At 41.1% G+C, this 16,556-nt stretch overlaps 1 protein-coding gene across 1 annotated transcript in view; it reads right to left on the bottom strand.

The window, feature by feature from the left end:
* LOC110485734 (B-cell lymphoma/leukemia 11A-like) overlaps positions 1-7,694 on the bottom strand; it is a 52,465-nt gene extending 44,771 nt beyond the window's left edge. Inside the window, exons 1-2 of the mRNA XM_021556887.2 lie at positions 7,291-7,694; positions 3,715-4,122 (exon numbers count right to left, since the gene is read on the bottom strand). Of these exons, the coding sequence (XP_021412562.2) occupies positions 3,715-4,122; positions 7,291-7,345 (463 nt within the window). The 5' untranslated portion in view covers positions 7,346-7,694. The remainder of the gene's footprint in view (positions 1-3,714; positions 4,123-7,290) is intronic.
* Positions 7,695-16,556: the final 8,862 nt, after the last annotated feature.

Genomic DNA, 16,556 nt, shown 5'->3' with positions numbered 1-16,556 from the left:
GGGTACGCTGTTCTGTTCTGTCTGCTCCTCCTAATGGTCCATAACACAAACAAACACACACACACAGGATCATAGAGAGACATCAGCCCTGTTGGACTCTGCATTTCAAAAATTGTGTGTGTGTGTGTGTGTGTGCGCGTGTGCGTGTGTGTGTGTGTGTGTGTGTCTAAGTGTAAGGGTGTCAGTATCACAGTGTATCCTGTCTGGCCATGGGACACCTGCACTAGCAAACAGTATTTTGACCTATATCTCAAATGGCTCCCTATTCCCTATATAGTGCACTACAGAACATTTGCCCAGGGCTCATAGGGCTCTGTTCAAAAGCAGTGCACTATACAGGGAATAAGGTGTACTTTGGGACGTAACCGTGGAGATGCTGGGGACAGTATGAATCGTAGAAGAGCGATCCATCATGAAGACATTCACAGTACAGTATGAATCACACACGGATTAAAACAGACACCGTCCCAACCAACACCACGTCTCATATCATGCTACCTACCATCTTTAGCCCAGTTCAACATGTCATCGATAAGGATCGTCCTTCTAGGACAGATGACATTAACATGGCATGGACATGGCTTCGTGGAATCCTGGTGGCTAAACATGGGAGGTGGCATGATACGGGTCCACAGTGTCTGTTTGAGTCAGTCCATTAAAGCCAAGAACAACATTTAGAGGAGCATCTTGTGTATTTCTCCATTTCACTCTCATCATCCCAATCTCGTTGGATCTCCTTGCCCTCTCTCTCTCTCTCTCTCGACAAGGAGGATAACTCATAAGATGAGCGTGAGGATGACGAAGAACGCCTTCATCAATCTCACTTCACGCAACACCACACACTCACTCAAACTCACACTCACACTCACACTCACACACTCACACACTCACACACTCACACACTCACACACACACACACACACACACACACACACACACACACACACACGATCCATTAGGCTTGTACTGTTAATAACAGGCCATTGCATAACGTTAGTGACCCAGTGATATCATGTGGAGACGTTACGCATCATGATCTAAATGAGCATAGAAAGATTGTAGAGGCAGCTGACTAGAGCCAAGAGGCATAGTGGGCCTGTGTCTGTCTGTGTGTATATGTGTGTGTGTGTGTGTGTGTGGCTTAACAAACGGATGCATAATTACTGATTAAATACAAGAGGTCATTAGATTTGACAGAATAGAGGATAACTAGACCACAGCCCAACACAGATAGCATAGCGACATAGACACTGTGTTGTACATGGAGCTATATCTAGGCCTATGGGGTCTAAACCAATAGACACTGTGTTGTACATGGAGCTATATCTAGGCCTATGGGGTCTAAACCAATAGACACTGTGTTGTACATGGAGCTATATCTAGGCCTATGGGGTCTAAACCAATAGACACTGTGTTGTACATGGCGCTATATCTAGGCCTATGGGGTCTAAACCAATAGACACTGTGTTGTACATGGAGCTATATCTAGGCCTATGGGGTCTAAACCAATAGACACTGTGTTGTACATGGAGCTATATCTAGGCCTATGGGGTCTAAACCAATAGACACTGTGTTGTACATGGCGCTATATCTAGGCCTATGGGGTCTAAACCAATAGACACTGTGTTGTACATGGAGCTATATCTAGGCCTATGGGGTCTAAACCAATAGACACTGTGTTGTACATGGAGCTATATCTAGGCCTATGGGGTCTAAACCAATAGACACTGTGTTGTACATGGAGCTATATCTAGGCCTATGGGGTCTAAACCAATAGACACTGTGTTGTACATGGAGCTATATCTAGGCCTATGGGGTCTATACCAATAGACACTGTGTTGTACATGGAGCTGTGTGTTTGCCTATACCCTACTGTGTTGTACATGGAGCTGTGTGTTTGCCTATACCCCACTGTATTGTACATGGAGCTGTGTGTTTACCTATACCCCACTGTGTTGTACATGGAGCTGTGTGTTTGCCTATACCCCACTGTGTTGTACATGGAGCTGTGTGTTTGCCTATACCCCACTGTATTGTACATGGAGCTGTGTGCTTACCTATACCCCACTGTGTTGTACATGGAGCTGTGTGCTTACCTATACCCCACTGTATTGTACATGGAGCTGTGTGCTTACCTATACCCCACTGTGTTGTACATGGAGCTGTGTGCTTACCTATACCCCACTGTGTTGTACATGGAGCTGTGTGCTTACCTATACCCCACTGTGTTGTACATGGAGCTGTGTGCTTACCTATACCCCACTGTATTGTACATGGAGCTGTGTGCTTACCTATACCCCACTGTGTTGTACATGGAGCTGTGTGCTTACCTATACCCCACTGTATTGTACATGGAGCTGTGTGCTTACCTATACCCCATTGTATTGTACATGGAGCTGTGTGCTTACCTATACCCCACTGTGTTGTACATGGAGCTGTGTGTTTGCCTATTGGGTATTTGTCATTTTGGAGAACCCTCACTGATAAAACATTGAACTGAAAACCAGCCTCACCTCAGCAGAAGCATTGATAAGTTCAATGCAGCACACTACATTTCTTTATAGTAAAGCCCGCATTTATAGACATAATTGTCTTTAGAAATGTTTATAATAACTCAAAAAGGAAAATTAAACTGTCAAACACACAAAGTTCATTTCCACCAACGTCTGTAAGACAGAACTATTTGTTTGAGCTGCTCATCATGGTTTTTTCTCTCGCTTGCTTCATTTAGCTGTGGTTAGACAACCGCTGTAAGAAGTCCTTAATTAACTAAATGAAGACTAAGAGAACCCTGACAATTAGTGGCTCGAGTAGGATTCCTCAAATAAATGCCTCTTCCTTGACAGTTCACCGTAATTACTTTCCTACACGTTTTTATTTATTTTATATTTTAGCGCCAGAGTATGAGTTGGCAGGCATGTATTTGAGGGGAAGAGATATGTCTCTGTGAAAACCACAGCGAGATGGAGATACATCTATCGAGACCACATGAGACAGAAACTAAGGCTTGCGTCCCAAATGGAACTCTATTCCCTATACAGTGCACTACTTTTGATCAGAGCCCACTATAAATGGGCCCTGTATCAAAAGTAGTGCACTATATAGGGAATATGGTTCCTGTTTGGGACGCAGGCCTTTCTCTCTTTTTCCGTCTCTCTCTCTCCCTCTCTCTTTCTTTAGGAGAGTGGAATGGGAGTTATATTGGGCTTCTATCCCCATTGCAGAGATAAACTCAACAACCCTACACCCAGCAGTGCAGCAAGAACGTCATACCTCGTGGATATCCATCGCCACCAGTCAAAATTGAACCCAACTCGAAGTCCATCTGCTCTGTGCAGTTTGGACTGTAAATCCTTTTTGTGGTCTATGATCCAATAACCTTGCTTTTAAGCGTCACCAAAACAAAGGCACTTACTCACAACTAGGGTTGTAAAATTCCCAGGTTTTCACAAAACTATCCCGTTGGGAGAACAACGGTTGGAGGAATCCCTGCTTATTCCTTCCTGATTCCGGGATTCCTCCAACCTGGATTTCTGGAAACCTTAGGGATTTTGCAACCCTACTCACAACGTTAAAGTACCATCCAAGTATCGTCAACACCCAAACCTTACAGTAAACCTCAGACCCAAACACCTTGCTTGTCGCTTAAGTTCTTTACATCGGCAGCCATATTTGTTACTTTCGTCATCGTCGTTGTCATGGTGACGTCATTACCTGTGATATTCTCCTGCTTGGGGATAATTCCGTGGGTGGGCGTCGATAAAAAATCCTCATCATCGTTGCGCGGCGACACCTGAACGGCTACCTCCAAGGGGCACCTCGACGGGTGTTTGTCTCGGCATTTGTTTGAGGAGGGACGGGGCGAGGCGAGGGGAACGGCGGAGGGCGACCGCCTGTGCCCGTCGTCTAACGTCTTGTCCGTGCAGGGGGCGCCGCGACACTGCCGCCTCTTGTGCTCGATGAAGAGCAGGATGTGGGCAAGAGGGAAGCGGGCGTGGCACTGGCCACAGGTGAGCAGGTCCTGGTCCCCCTTGAGGAGGATCCTGTTGTCCGCATGCTGCCCCAGCCTGGGGTGGTCCTCGTGCTCCTCGTCTGGGGGGAGAACGGCCGACAGGGGCTCAGCTGGAGAGGGGAGATAGACAGTTACACTTCTATACAGAATACATGACAGGGTTGAAATCTACATAGAGGACTATGACATTTCATCCAAGGCAGCTGACAAACTGTGGTGGAGAGTTAGATACTTAATAGACCGTGGACACAAAACACTGATTGAGATCTACACTTAAGTATCATTTCAAGGAAGAGTGAGACACAGTATATAGGTTACTAAACTGTTGCAAATCTGCATATGCATCTCTTGCTATCGTTTTTATGACTATTATTACTGATAATATAGAAGGCACAACCAACGAAGAGAGAGGAATGAACATCCAGTAGCAGGCCCGTAGAATCATATTCGATTCTATTACAGTCCTATCGTTTTAACGACTAACATCAGTGTTATTGTCATGATCATTTCCAGTGTTATAATGAATATCACCATAATCTAGAAGGCACCTGTGGTTTATAGTGATTGCATTTCCAGGTGATGCACTGTCTTAGAAAAGGTATGAGAGATGGATTTGAAAGGGGGACGGGAGGAAGGAGGGAAAGTAGGGAGGAAGGAAGAAGACTTAGACAAGACTACAGCACTGTTTTTCGATAAGCCTGCCAGTGACACCGTTCAGTCAGCGTGCTGCTCGCTGCCTGAACGATTAAGGCGCTTGACCCTCTTTATTGTGCTGCCAATCTCGCGTTTTTAATGAACCTAACACCTCGGAGAATCAAAAAATAGATTCTAATTTGAGTTCAAGATGATTGGACCCCATTTCCGTTAAAAGTGCTGGGATCTCGTGAACCGAGGTTAGATATTGAGGGGTGTATGTGGAGTAGGTCCCTGATGTATACAAGTCATCTAGCTACAGTAAACGACATCTCGAGGCCCAACTGGGATGTTAAGATAAAATGTGATGAATTCTTGCCGTCTGTTCTGAACCTTAAATTCTGTGTCGGGTCAGACGAGAAGGAGGCGGGGAGGAGGGGCTGAAGGAATATTTTTCCTTCTTATTTGAGTTGAATTCCTACAGCTTATGCTGTCAGGACATAGCAGTCTGACTGAGGCTCTGTGCGAAAAAGTCTACCTTCAAACCCAAATAATCTCATTTCTTGTATCGGCAACTGGTTACAAAAATAAGTTACAAAAAATAAAAAACTATATATTATTCCTCAACATCCAAGTGAGCACCAGAATTTCAACTGACTGAACTTTATCAAATAACTACTGAAATTAGGCAATTGGCTATTTAAATATAATAAATAATTGAACATGGTAATGATCCCTTATTTCAAGTACCCTAGCTGCTATTGCAGGGATTCATACAACGCAGCCAATATGGACAAGGAGGAATCTTACTTGAACGGAAGCTGTTTTTCTATAGGCCATAACGAGCTATTCAAATACTTCAACCTATGCATGTAAATAACAGAGTATTCAATTTGAATAATTTGACCATGCACTTGCCAGTAACGCTGTGATCCTATAGGCCTATACGTCTGTCTCATTTGTCATATTTGAATGATGAACTAGGTCCCTCGTGAGAATGTGGATATAACTAAGGATTTGGCAATTAGGATACATTTTTGTCATATTTTGACATTTAATTGAAAGACACCGTGATATACTAAGATTGTGTTGAAATAGGGGACTAATATACCTGGAAGAGTGAATAGGCATGCAATATGCTCTAGGGTCCAATATGAGGCTACTTAACTGAAAACGACGCATGTCACAGAGGTAGCTCACAGTGGCCTATGGATGTTTGAAATTATGTCACATTTTGCCTACTGATCCTTTCTTGCAGAAAACAAAACGTTCTCAGCTGGCCATTGTTTTATCCATCTATTGAAATAACTCCCTTTTAATTGATCTGGAATACTGTAATAGGTCTATTGATAAGATATCACAACGGCATAACAAGGAACATCAAATATACGACCACGAACAACTGCGCTTGGTCTAGCAGGCAACGTAGATAAAGCTATAAAGTAGCCTAGATCAAGTTCAAGTTCATCGACGTGTATGTCCACAATCATATTCTGCCCCCTACCGGCGCCGTCCATAGATATACTACAATTGAAGGCATAGGTTACGAGAACCTAATTTGCTTCCTCCGAGAATGGAATGGTAAAAGAGAAACAACCGTGTGGAAACATTGTAGCGATTTACAGAATACGTGGAACAAAACAACGGAAAATCAACGGAAAATCATATTATGTATACTCGTTTCCAAATGATCTAGCCCCCGGTAACGTAAGAAAAAAAAGGAAATGAGCACAGTTGAAATCATGCCATTATACACCACGGCATAAACAGCATAAAAGCAATAGCTTATTGAATATACATGTATAACTCATAAATGACTCTAAAACACCACTTCAGTATGCCTGCCCAAATGTAATATGTTATTGCATAAAAGCCTAACCTCCCGTGCCCCCTCTGAAATGAACCTCTTCGTTAAATGTAACATAGAGGAGAGGTCCAATAGTAGATTGAATAGAACTGTTCCAATGCTTATTGCATCCATTCACATTAACTCGCGGTGTAAACGATAACAATGTAATTGGATCACTAGGTTATACGGAGGTGCAGTGGTATTCTTGGATCGTGAACTCTATCCTATATCCCTCGATATCAAAGCTGGCAACGTTCCACACACGAGGTCTTCTGTATGGGCTATGAGTATGTAAACACCCCGTTCTCCCCATTCAAAAAAAGAAAAGCATCTCTCGAAAAAAAATCTACGCTATCAAAACAAATAGTAATAACAAAGTGGAATTGCTTATTTTGGGATACACTTTGCTATTCGTAGCGTATTCCATATCGGAAACTGATATGACTAAATATAAATATTCACAGGATACCTTGATAGGCAAAAAGGTATCCCTCCACTACAGCCTAGATGTCCTTTAATAGCGAAAGAAGCCTGTGTTGTAGCATCGGCACATACATGTAAAATAGCCTTATACGTTATTGTTTACCAAATATACAATATTTTCCAAGGTCCAACTTTTTTGGATAGAAAGTTATCTGATTCAATGACGGCGTTCTTGACACGCTTTTAGGTTATGTCCACGGGTCCGCGTCAAGTCCAGTTGCCTACAAACATTCTCCAAATAAATTGAGAAGAGGCTGCTGTGTGTGTTCTTGTTTACCAGATTATAAAAGAAGCAATTTTCAATTCTACTTACGCGAAAACTCCCGCTTGCTCAAGTGCTGGGGTTTGCCTTGCTTGCGGCGAGACATGTTGGTAAGTGGTGGCGTTCAGCTTAGTTCACATTGGCAGAGGCGTCCTACAATGTAATAGACTCCAGATAAAATGTCTTCATCGATGCGTTTGACATCCAAAAAAAATGAATTATAGATCACATCACGGTGACGCGCGGGGTACGGGCTGTGCGGCAGTCTTCATGACTTTTTTGCAAAGACAGAGAGAGGGATATGAGCAAAGCCCCCTGAGCTGCAAGTTCAAGTGCGGACGTGACGTTCCTACGAACTTGAACGTCAGTCGATGGATGGACATAGAGATACAACACATGGGCAGGGCAACGCTGGGGAGTAGGAGGTGGAGATAGAATAACAAAACCAATGGACAGTCATTACTGGATCCGTATATGAAAAAAGAAAGGGACCCCGAAGACGCCAATGGACAGAGAGATCAGGGGGGCCGGGCCAATAGAGAAGGAGAGAGCGAGAGAGAGATTGGAAACGAACGTGAACCTTGGGAGACAGCACATCCAAGTGGAAGGACTCTTGGCAACAAATATGGAGAAAATATAGGACCATTGCATATGATCCTAAGAATAAATATGAACCATTACCCCATTACAGCAAGGAAAACAGCAATCTATAGTGGAGAGGAAAGGATGCCAGTGCACTTTACGGATCGATTTAATTGGATATAATAAAGTAAATAGTCCTAATTAATTCATTTTGGACATCGATCTCCGTGCCTTCGGTAACCAATGGGTCAAAGAAACGTATGTTACAATGATATGCTTTATTAAATAGGCTATATTTAAGAATGTCATATTTTAGCAGTCCATAGGCTACCACCATATTTGAGCAGTCCATAGGCTACCACCATATTTTAGCAGTCCATAGGCTACCACCATATTTTAGCAGTCCATAGGCTCCCACCATATTTTAGCAGTCCATAGGCTCCCACCATATTTTAGCAGTCCATAGGCTCCCACCATATTTTAGCAGTCCATAGGCTACCACCATATTTTAGCAGTCCATAGGCTCCCACCATATTTTAGCAGTCCATAGGCTCCCACCATATTTTGTCCACCAAATAATACCCTAATGTTGGTTCTTGCGCAAAAGCACTCCACATCTTGCACTAACGACATACTATTAGGACGTCACATAATAGGCATACATTCCATTTTAAAGGTTAATACATCATAAAATCATAAATCATAAAAAACTAGACCTATCAAATCATGTACGTTTATTGGTGGTGATACCATCGGTGTTCCGAAGACTGTCAACACCAATGGACCAATCACAGGCCTATAACAGGCAGGTTACTTCCTCAAAGTGGACACTTTTGACATTTGGATTTAATTTCAAAGACTGTCGACATGAGGATATATATATTCGTATTGTTGATGATCTAGTTCACACTATTTACTATTCAATGAAGTAAAAAAGCCTCCAGTAAAATACAGATATTCTGTAGGCTACAGTACGCCTGTTCGTATTTGTTTCTCACGGACTTGAGTTGTCATGCCATCTTGAAGACAATTCATAGGCTACTACTTCACAGAAATATATATACATATACATATTTGACATTCTTCTCTTCGTTTTTTTAATACCGTTTGCATTATTATTTTGTTTTTGATGTTTAATAACCTATATTTCCCACATTAACAAAAGTCGACAATAATAAAATAAGTAGCCTAATTAACAAATAGGTCATCATATGTGTTAATTATGTGCTTTTTCCTCATCTATTGGTGTAGTCTAATCCACATGCGTAAAGTTATCGTTGCCCACTGAGATAAAAAATATATATACGACATATTTCTGTTCATATGGCCCACTGTTAGTGTAATATAGTGTAAAAATATATTGTAAAAGTGCTAATTAAAATGTTTGATACATCGTAACATAACCTAAATTACAGGCGAGCCAAACAAACAACACTGGAGATGTTATCAGCCTTGCAGAAGTGTTTTAGTTTTAGTTTTTGGAAACGGAACTATTTTAATGTAACCAGTGTGCTCTTTGACAGGCTACTGTTGACAGCTTACTTGCGCTTGGCCTCAACGTCTTTAGGCACCCTGTGGTAGCGTGTAGCCTTCTACTGCACCCTCACACGTCGATACAACGGCGCTTTCTAGCGGTCCTTTGCTAATACTGCGAAGGAGACATTGTTTGAAGCTCACCCTGCACTTTATGTTATCTTCCAGTGGATGATGCTAAAGGATCAGAGTAGAATCCACATCTGCCTTGCAAAGTGCTTGCTCCTGTAGCCTATAGTTTACATTAGACACAGTTCAACACAGTTCAAAGAGCCATTCAACATCGTTTAATTTAAGCTATTTCCTGTGTGCTTTGTACAGATTATTGTATTATTAATGAATTGTTATTATCAATTCGGTGTTCTAATTGGAACCCGTTCTACTTCTATGTGCATAAATTAACAGCAGTTGCCTGGATTTTAAACAAAGGGAGATCAAACTAGGGGAGATTCTCAAATGGAAAGAAGTCCTTCCTCTCCTTGAAACGGATTAGTGGTCCAGGGTCGAGTAGTGGAGGATGGTGTCCATTCGTTAGTAGGTGAACAGAGGTCCTATGCACAATAATATCCTCCTGGTGGCTAGAGCAAAAGTGTTTTCAAATCTGCCACCCATTTGAATCAGCTGTTGTTTTCTTAGAGGAGAAAATAATGCACACATTTAAAAATATTATCTTCTTATCCTTTCCTTTATGAAGTGTCTTGCACGACTGGCTGAATTATACTGAACACAAATATATACAACATATAAAGTGTTTCATGAGCTGAAATAAAATATTGATGAAAAATTATTCATGTACACAAAAAAAACGTATTTCTCTCCAGTTTTGCGCACACATTTGCTTACATCCCTGTTAGTGAGCATTTCAATTTTGCCAAGATAATCCATCCACCTGCCAGGTGTGGCATATCAAGAAGCTGATTAAACAGCATGATCATTACACAGACTACACCTTGTGCCGGGGACAATAAAAGGCCACTCGAAAATGTGCAGTTTGTCACAACATAATGCTACAGATTCCTCAAGTTCTGAGGGAGCTTGCAATTGGCATGCTGACTGCAGGAATGTCCACCAGAGCTGTTGCCAGAGGATTTAATGTTAATTTCTCTACCATAAGCCACCTCCAACATCGTTTTAGAGAATTTGGCAGTACGTCCAATCGGCCTCATAACCGCTGACCACAGGTAACCACGCCAGCCTAGGACTTCCACAACCGGCTTCTTCACCCGCGGGATCGTCTGAGACCAGCCAGACGGACAGCTGATGAAACTGAGCAGTATATCTGTCAGTAATAAAGCTCTTTTGTGGGGGGAAACCTCATTTTGATTGGCTGGGCCTGACTCCTCAGTGGGTGGGCATGCCTGCACCCCTGCCCAGTCATGTAAAATCCATAGATTAGAACCTAATTTATTTATTTTAATTGAATGATTTTTTTCATGTGAACTGTAACTCAGTAAAATTTTTGAAATTGTTGCGTTTATATTTTTGATTAGTGTAGTTTTTATCATTTTACCCATTATTTTAGAATTCCATTTGCCTGATGACGCGTGAGTGGAGAAAAATAGTCTCATTTCATACGAGAACATTTGTTTCCACCAGAGATTCTCAATTGGCCTGCTCAACTCCTCTGTCTTCCATCCTCTCCTCGCCTCCTATTGAAAAAGGTCTCAGGTAACAGAGGAGAGGAGCCAGACATCTGTATATACAGCACCTTCAGAAAGTAGCCATACCCCTTGACTTTCTCCACATTCTGTTGTGTTACAGCCTGAATTCAAAATTGATGAAATATTTTCTTCTCAGCCATCTACACACAATACCCCTTAATGACAACGTGAAAACATGTTTAGAAATGTTAGCAAATGGATTGAAAATGAAATACAGAAATATCTCATTCATGTAAGTATTCACACCCCTGAGGCAGTACGTGTTAGAATCCAATCGTGTTAGAATGGCAGTGATTACAGCGGAGTCTTTCTGGGTAAGTTTCAAAGAGCTTTGCCCACCTGGATTGTACAATATTTGCACATTATTATTTTCAAAATTTTGTCAAGCTGGATGTTGATCGTTGATCTTGCCATAGATTGTCAAGCCAATTTAAGTCAAAACTGTAACTAGGTCACTCAGGAACATTCAATGTTGTCTTGGTAAGCAACACCAGTGTATATTTCGCATTGTGTTGGTTATTGTCCTCCTGAAAGGTGAATTTGTTTTTCAGTGTCTGTTGGAAAACAGACTGAACCAGCTATTCCTCTAGGACTTTGCCTGTGCTTAGCTACATTCCATTTATTTTTATCCTAAAAAACTCCCTAGTTCTTGCCAATGACAAGCATTCCCATAACATGGTGTATCCATCACTATACTTGAAAATATGAAGACTGGTACTCAGGACATAAAGTTAATTTCTTAGTCAATCTTTTGCAGTTTTACTTTAGTGCATTATTGCAAACAAGATGCAAGTTTTGGAATATTTTTTATTCTGTACAGGCTTCCTTATTTTCAGAATTAGATGTTCATCCATGTTTGTTCAAAACTTCACATTTTGACGAGTTTAAGGTTAAGTTTAAGCATTAACTCTGAATTCTAAAAGTTTGGCATTAACTCTGAATGGTTAAGGTAAGGGTTAAGGTTTGTGGTAGGCTTAAAACGAAAATAAATGTAAAAAATATTCTATCACTGTACTTGAACATGCAAATGCTTACACCCATCCACCATCTTATTTCCACACAAAAAAGCCGAAACCTACTTTAAGGTAACAGCACTCACTGTTACTCCTAGTTGCCGGGTTCCACGTCATCTCCCAACATCCTCAGACATGGATGGACATCGAATTCTGACTTGTATCACAAGTGACCTGCCTGCATCCTCAGTTTTCTCCTATCACAGCCATTAAACTCTGTAACTATTTTCAAGTCACCATTGGCCTCATGGTTTCCTTCCTCTTTGGCGACTGTGTTAGGAAGGACGTCTGTATCTTTGTAGTGACTGGGTGTAAAGGGATATTCAAAGGGATATTCAATGTCTTCTATTTTTAATCCATCTACCAATAGGTGCCCTTCTTTGCAGGGCATCGGAAAACCTACCTGGTCTTTGTGATTGAATCTGTGTTTCAAATTCACTGCTCGACTGAGGGACCTTACAAATAATTGTCTGTGTGGGGTACAAAGATGAGGTAGTCATTCAAAAAAAGTCTGCTTTCCAACAGGCACTGGGAGACAAATTCACCTTTCAGCATGACAATAACCTAAAACACAAGGCAAAATGTACACTGGTGTTGCTTACCTAGTTGACATTGAATGTTCCTGAGTGGCCTAGGTACAGTTTCGACTTAAATCGACTTGAAGATCTTTGGCAAGACTTGAAAATGCTTGTCTATCAATGATCAACAACCAACTCGACAGAGCTTGAAGAATTTAAAAAATAATAATGTGCAAATATTGTACAAATCCAGGTTTTCACTTTGTCATTATGGGGTATTGTGTGTAGATGGGTGAGAAAGAAATACATCTATTTAGACCATTTAGAATTCAGGCAGTAACACAACAACATGTGGAATAATTCAAGGGTTATGAATACATTCTGAAGGCAATGAGCATTGGTGCGTGCATTTTTGTCTCTGACTGTCTGTCCGTCTGAGTGTCTGCTCCTCTCTCGTCTACCCCCGCCTGTGTGCCTGCCCGTTCTCCAGTCCAAGCCCGTGTCACAGTGAGCCAGGAATGATGGATGACAATCGAGCCAGACACGGAGTGAACAAGATAAGATTGCATTGTACAGCTGAAAAATCTATAGTGAATAGAGACTAAAACAAGACCTACGTCCCACTGGTATGGCAGGCTGCCAGGTCCCTCAGCCCCTTCCATCACCACTAACACCTGTCCCAGGGGGTGGCATGCTGCCCACATGGGGGAGAGGAGTCACCTCGCTGGGGGTTTCCTTCTTAGGACAGTTGGGGGAGGAATAAAACAGATATGTGTAAAAAGTAGTCAGTGGACCACACTAAGTAAAATATGTGTTTGAAAAAAAGAAGGGCGTTTGTTTAATACAATAATAACATTCTTCATTGAACTTCCAGTCTTTCTCTATTCACAAGTCTTCAGGTCTATAAAAAAAGAACAATAATTAATGGTCCATAGCTTTCCTCTGGGTCCTCTAACAGACTCGCAGAAGACCATGGCCGGGTTTCAATCCAGCAAGATGTTCTCTCCCCCTGCACTCGTTCTCCCCGTCTCGCTGTCAGAACTGGTCGAACTGGATAGGGGAAAGCAATGTGGCGGAACCTAGGTGGAGCTGTTTCTTTTACCTATACAGTAACATGCAGACCCATAGAAAGGGAGTGAGCAAGATCAGAGGGAGGAGGAACATCTTGCTGGAATGAAACACAGCCAACTTGGCTTGGTTCTGGGGCAGTGGACCCTCTCCCCATAAACTAGGATAGGGTGTCACCACCCACCACCGAATAAGTATTGCTCTCTCTCTCTTTCCTAAATGGTTTTACAATAACAGCAGTGGAATGGGACTTTAACGACTCGTTTTATGCCCAGATTAATATGGTGACAGAGAGAGGTCATTAGTGTGTTGAACTGGGCTGTGGTTCTGACTGCTAACGAGGAGAAGAGGAGTGTCCTATGCTGATTCGGTTGAGAAAAATGTCTTCAAGCCTAGAAATATAGCCTGGTTCACGATCTGTTTGCTCTGTCTTGCCTCAAAGATCATGGGAGTTTGCAAGACAGCACAAACAGGTCTGGGACCACAGGATGTAAAAACATAGTTGTCAGGGAGGAAATAATAATAATAATAATTAGGTGGGTGAATACATTTGTTGTATTTTACACATGTACAAGAGTGTATTATATACATTTGTTGTATTTTACACATGTACAAGAGTGTATTATATACATTTGTTGTATTTTACACATGTACAAGAGTGTATTATATACATTTGTTGTATTTTACACATGTACAAGAGTCTATTATATACATTAGTTCTATTTTACACATGTACAAGAGTCTATTATATACATTTGTTGTATTTTACACATGTACAAGATTGTATTATATACAGTACATGTGTCAATTGGAAATGTGTTTTTTACATATCCGAACTTCCCCTGAGACACCCTCAGACAGTGGGGGATATAGTGACATAGTCACTCTGCACTCATCCACTGAAAGATAATACAGATTATTGCAAATCCTCTGTTGAATACTGGGTTATATCTTGCATGAAGTTGCTGTTAAATTGCTCTACCATTATTAGTATTATTATTATTATTGTATGAGGTATTCTTGTTGGGGTTACTGTGCTGTGATGTGGGTAATATAGGGGGTGTATTCTCGTTTCTCTCCACTGGCTATCTGGTAAACAGGCTACACTCTAGGCAGTTTCTTCGGCTGATGTGTGTGGATCTGGTAGTGGTACTCTCTCTAGTCTACTCTTTTCCTTTCGGCATGCTTAATACCTGCCTGGCGCCCGAACAAAATCTTTCTTTAACCCTCTCTAATAAATACCGCTACAAGACAGGTAATTATAGTGGAAGTATAGTGGTGTATAGTAGTGGTACATTATTGTAATGCTAATATAACAACTAGTAGTCTGTCAATTATGACATTATTTAAATACAAACTATACTATTGAGAGATTAAATTGCAATTCCATTCTATCAGTTCCATAGTGGCAGATGATATGAAATATTGGGTCATTAGGTATTGGCCTACAGTATCTCATATTGATCGATCTGGGGTTTGTGGACTGGAGCCAATTTACCAGGTAGTTTCTGTCTTGTAGTCTCTGCTCTATCTGACCCGTGACTCAGTGTGGATCGAACATGGAGCGAGAGACAGATGGAGAGAGGGATGGAGAGAGAGATCAAGTACGAGGAAAATAAAGAGGATACTTTAAAGAAGGGAATATAAATCAGTGCATTGGAAATAAGTTCTACAACATTTCCATTAATCATATGATACTTGTTTTACATTTCTGAAATGATCAACCTTGCAATGTTACTCAGATGTAATCCTGCTTGGACATGAGATGAGACTTACATTGTCAACCAGTAGGTGGCAGTGTGAGTGACTGTATCATGACTACCAGGTACCCCATGTGATTTACCTGGTTCACTCAGAATGAACTCAGATAACTACATAATGTTGAGCTGAGGGAGGTTTCCACTCTACATAGAATACATTGAAATAACTACATAATGTTGAGCTGAGTGAGGTTTCCACTCTAGATAGAATACATTGAGATAACTACATAATGTTGAGCTGAGGGAGGTTTCCACTCTAGATAGAATACATTGAGATAACTACATAATGTTGAGCTGAGGGAGGTTTCCACTCTAGATAGAATACATTGAGATAACTACATAATGTTGAGCTGAGGGAGGTTTCCACTCTAGATAGAATACATTGATATAACTACATAATGATGAGCTGAGGGAGGTTTCCACTCTAGATAGAATACATTGAGATAACTACATAATGTTGAGCTGAGGGAGGTTTCCACTCTAGATAGAATACATTGATATAACTACATAATGTTGAGCTGAGGGAGGTTTCCACTCTAGATAGAATACATTGAGATAACTACATAATGTTGAGCTGAGGGAGGTTTCCACTCTAGATAGAATACATTGATATAACTACATAATGTTGAGTTGAGGGAGGTTTCCACTCTAGATAGAATACATTGATATAACTACATAATGATGAGCTGAGGGAGGTTTCCACTCTAGATAGAATACATTGAGATAACTACATAATGTTGAGCTGAGGGAGGTTTCCACTCTAGATAGAATACATTGATATAACTACATAATGTTGAGATGAGGGAGGTTTCCACTCTAGATAGAATACATTGAGATAACTACATAATGTTGAGCTGAGGGAGGTTTTCCACTCTAGATAGAATACATTGAGATAACTACATAATGTTGAGCTGAGGGAGGTTTTCCACTCTACATAGAATACATTGAGATAACTACATAATGATGAGCTGAGGGAGGTTTCCACTCTAGATAGAATACATTGAAATAACTACATAATGTTAAGCTGAGGGAGGTTTCCACTCTAGATAGAATACATTGAGATAACTATATAATGTTGAGCTGAGGGAGGTTTTCACTCTAGATGGAATACGTTGAGATAACTATATCATGTTGAGCTGAGGGAGGTCTCCACTCTAGATAGAATACATTGAGATAACTACA

The sequence above is a fragment of the Oncorhynchus mykiss genome, chromosome 13, assembly GCF_013265735.2.
Source record: "Oncorhynchus mykiss isolate Arlee chromosome 13, USDA_OmykA_1.1, whole genome shotgun sequence".
Lineage (NCBI taxonomy): Eukaryota > Metazoa > Chordata > Actinopteri > Salmoniformes > Salmonidae > Oncorhynchus > Oncorhynchus mykiss.
This window is presented reverse-complemented; position numbering and strand designations above follow the sequence as displayed.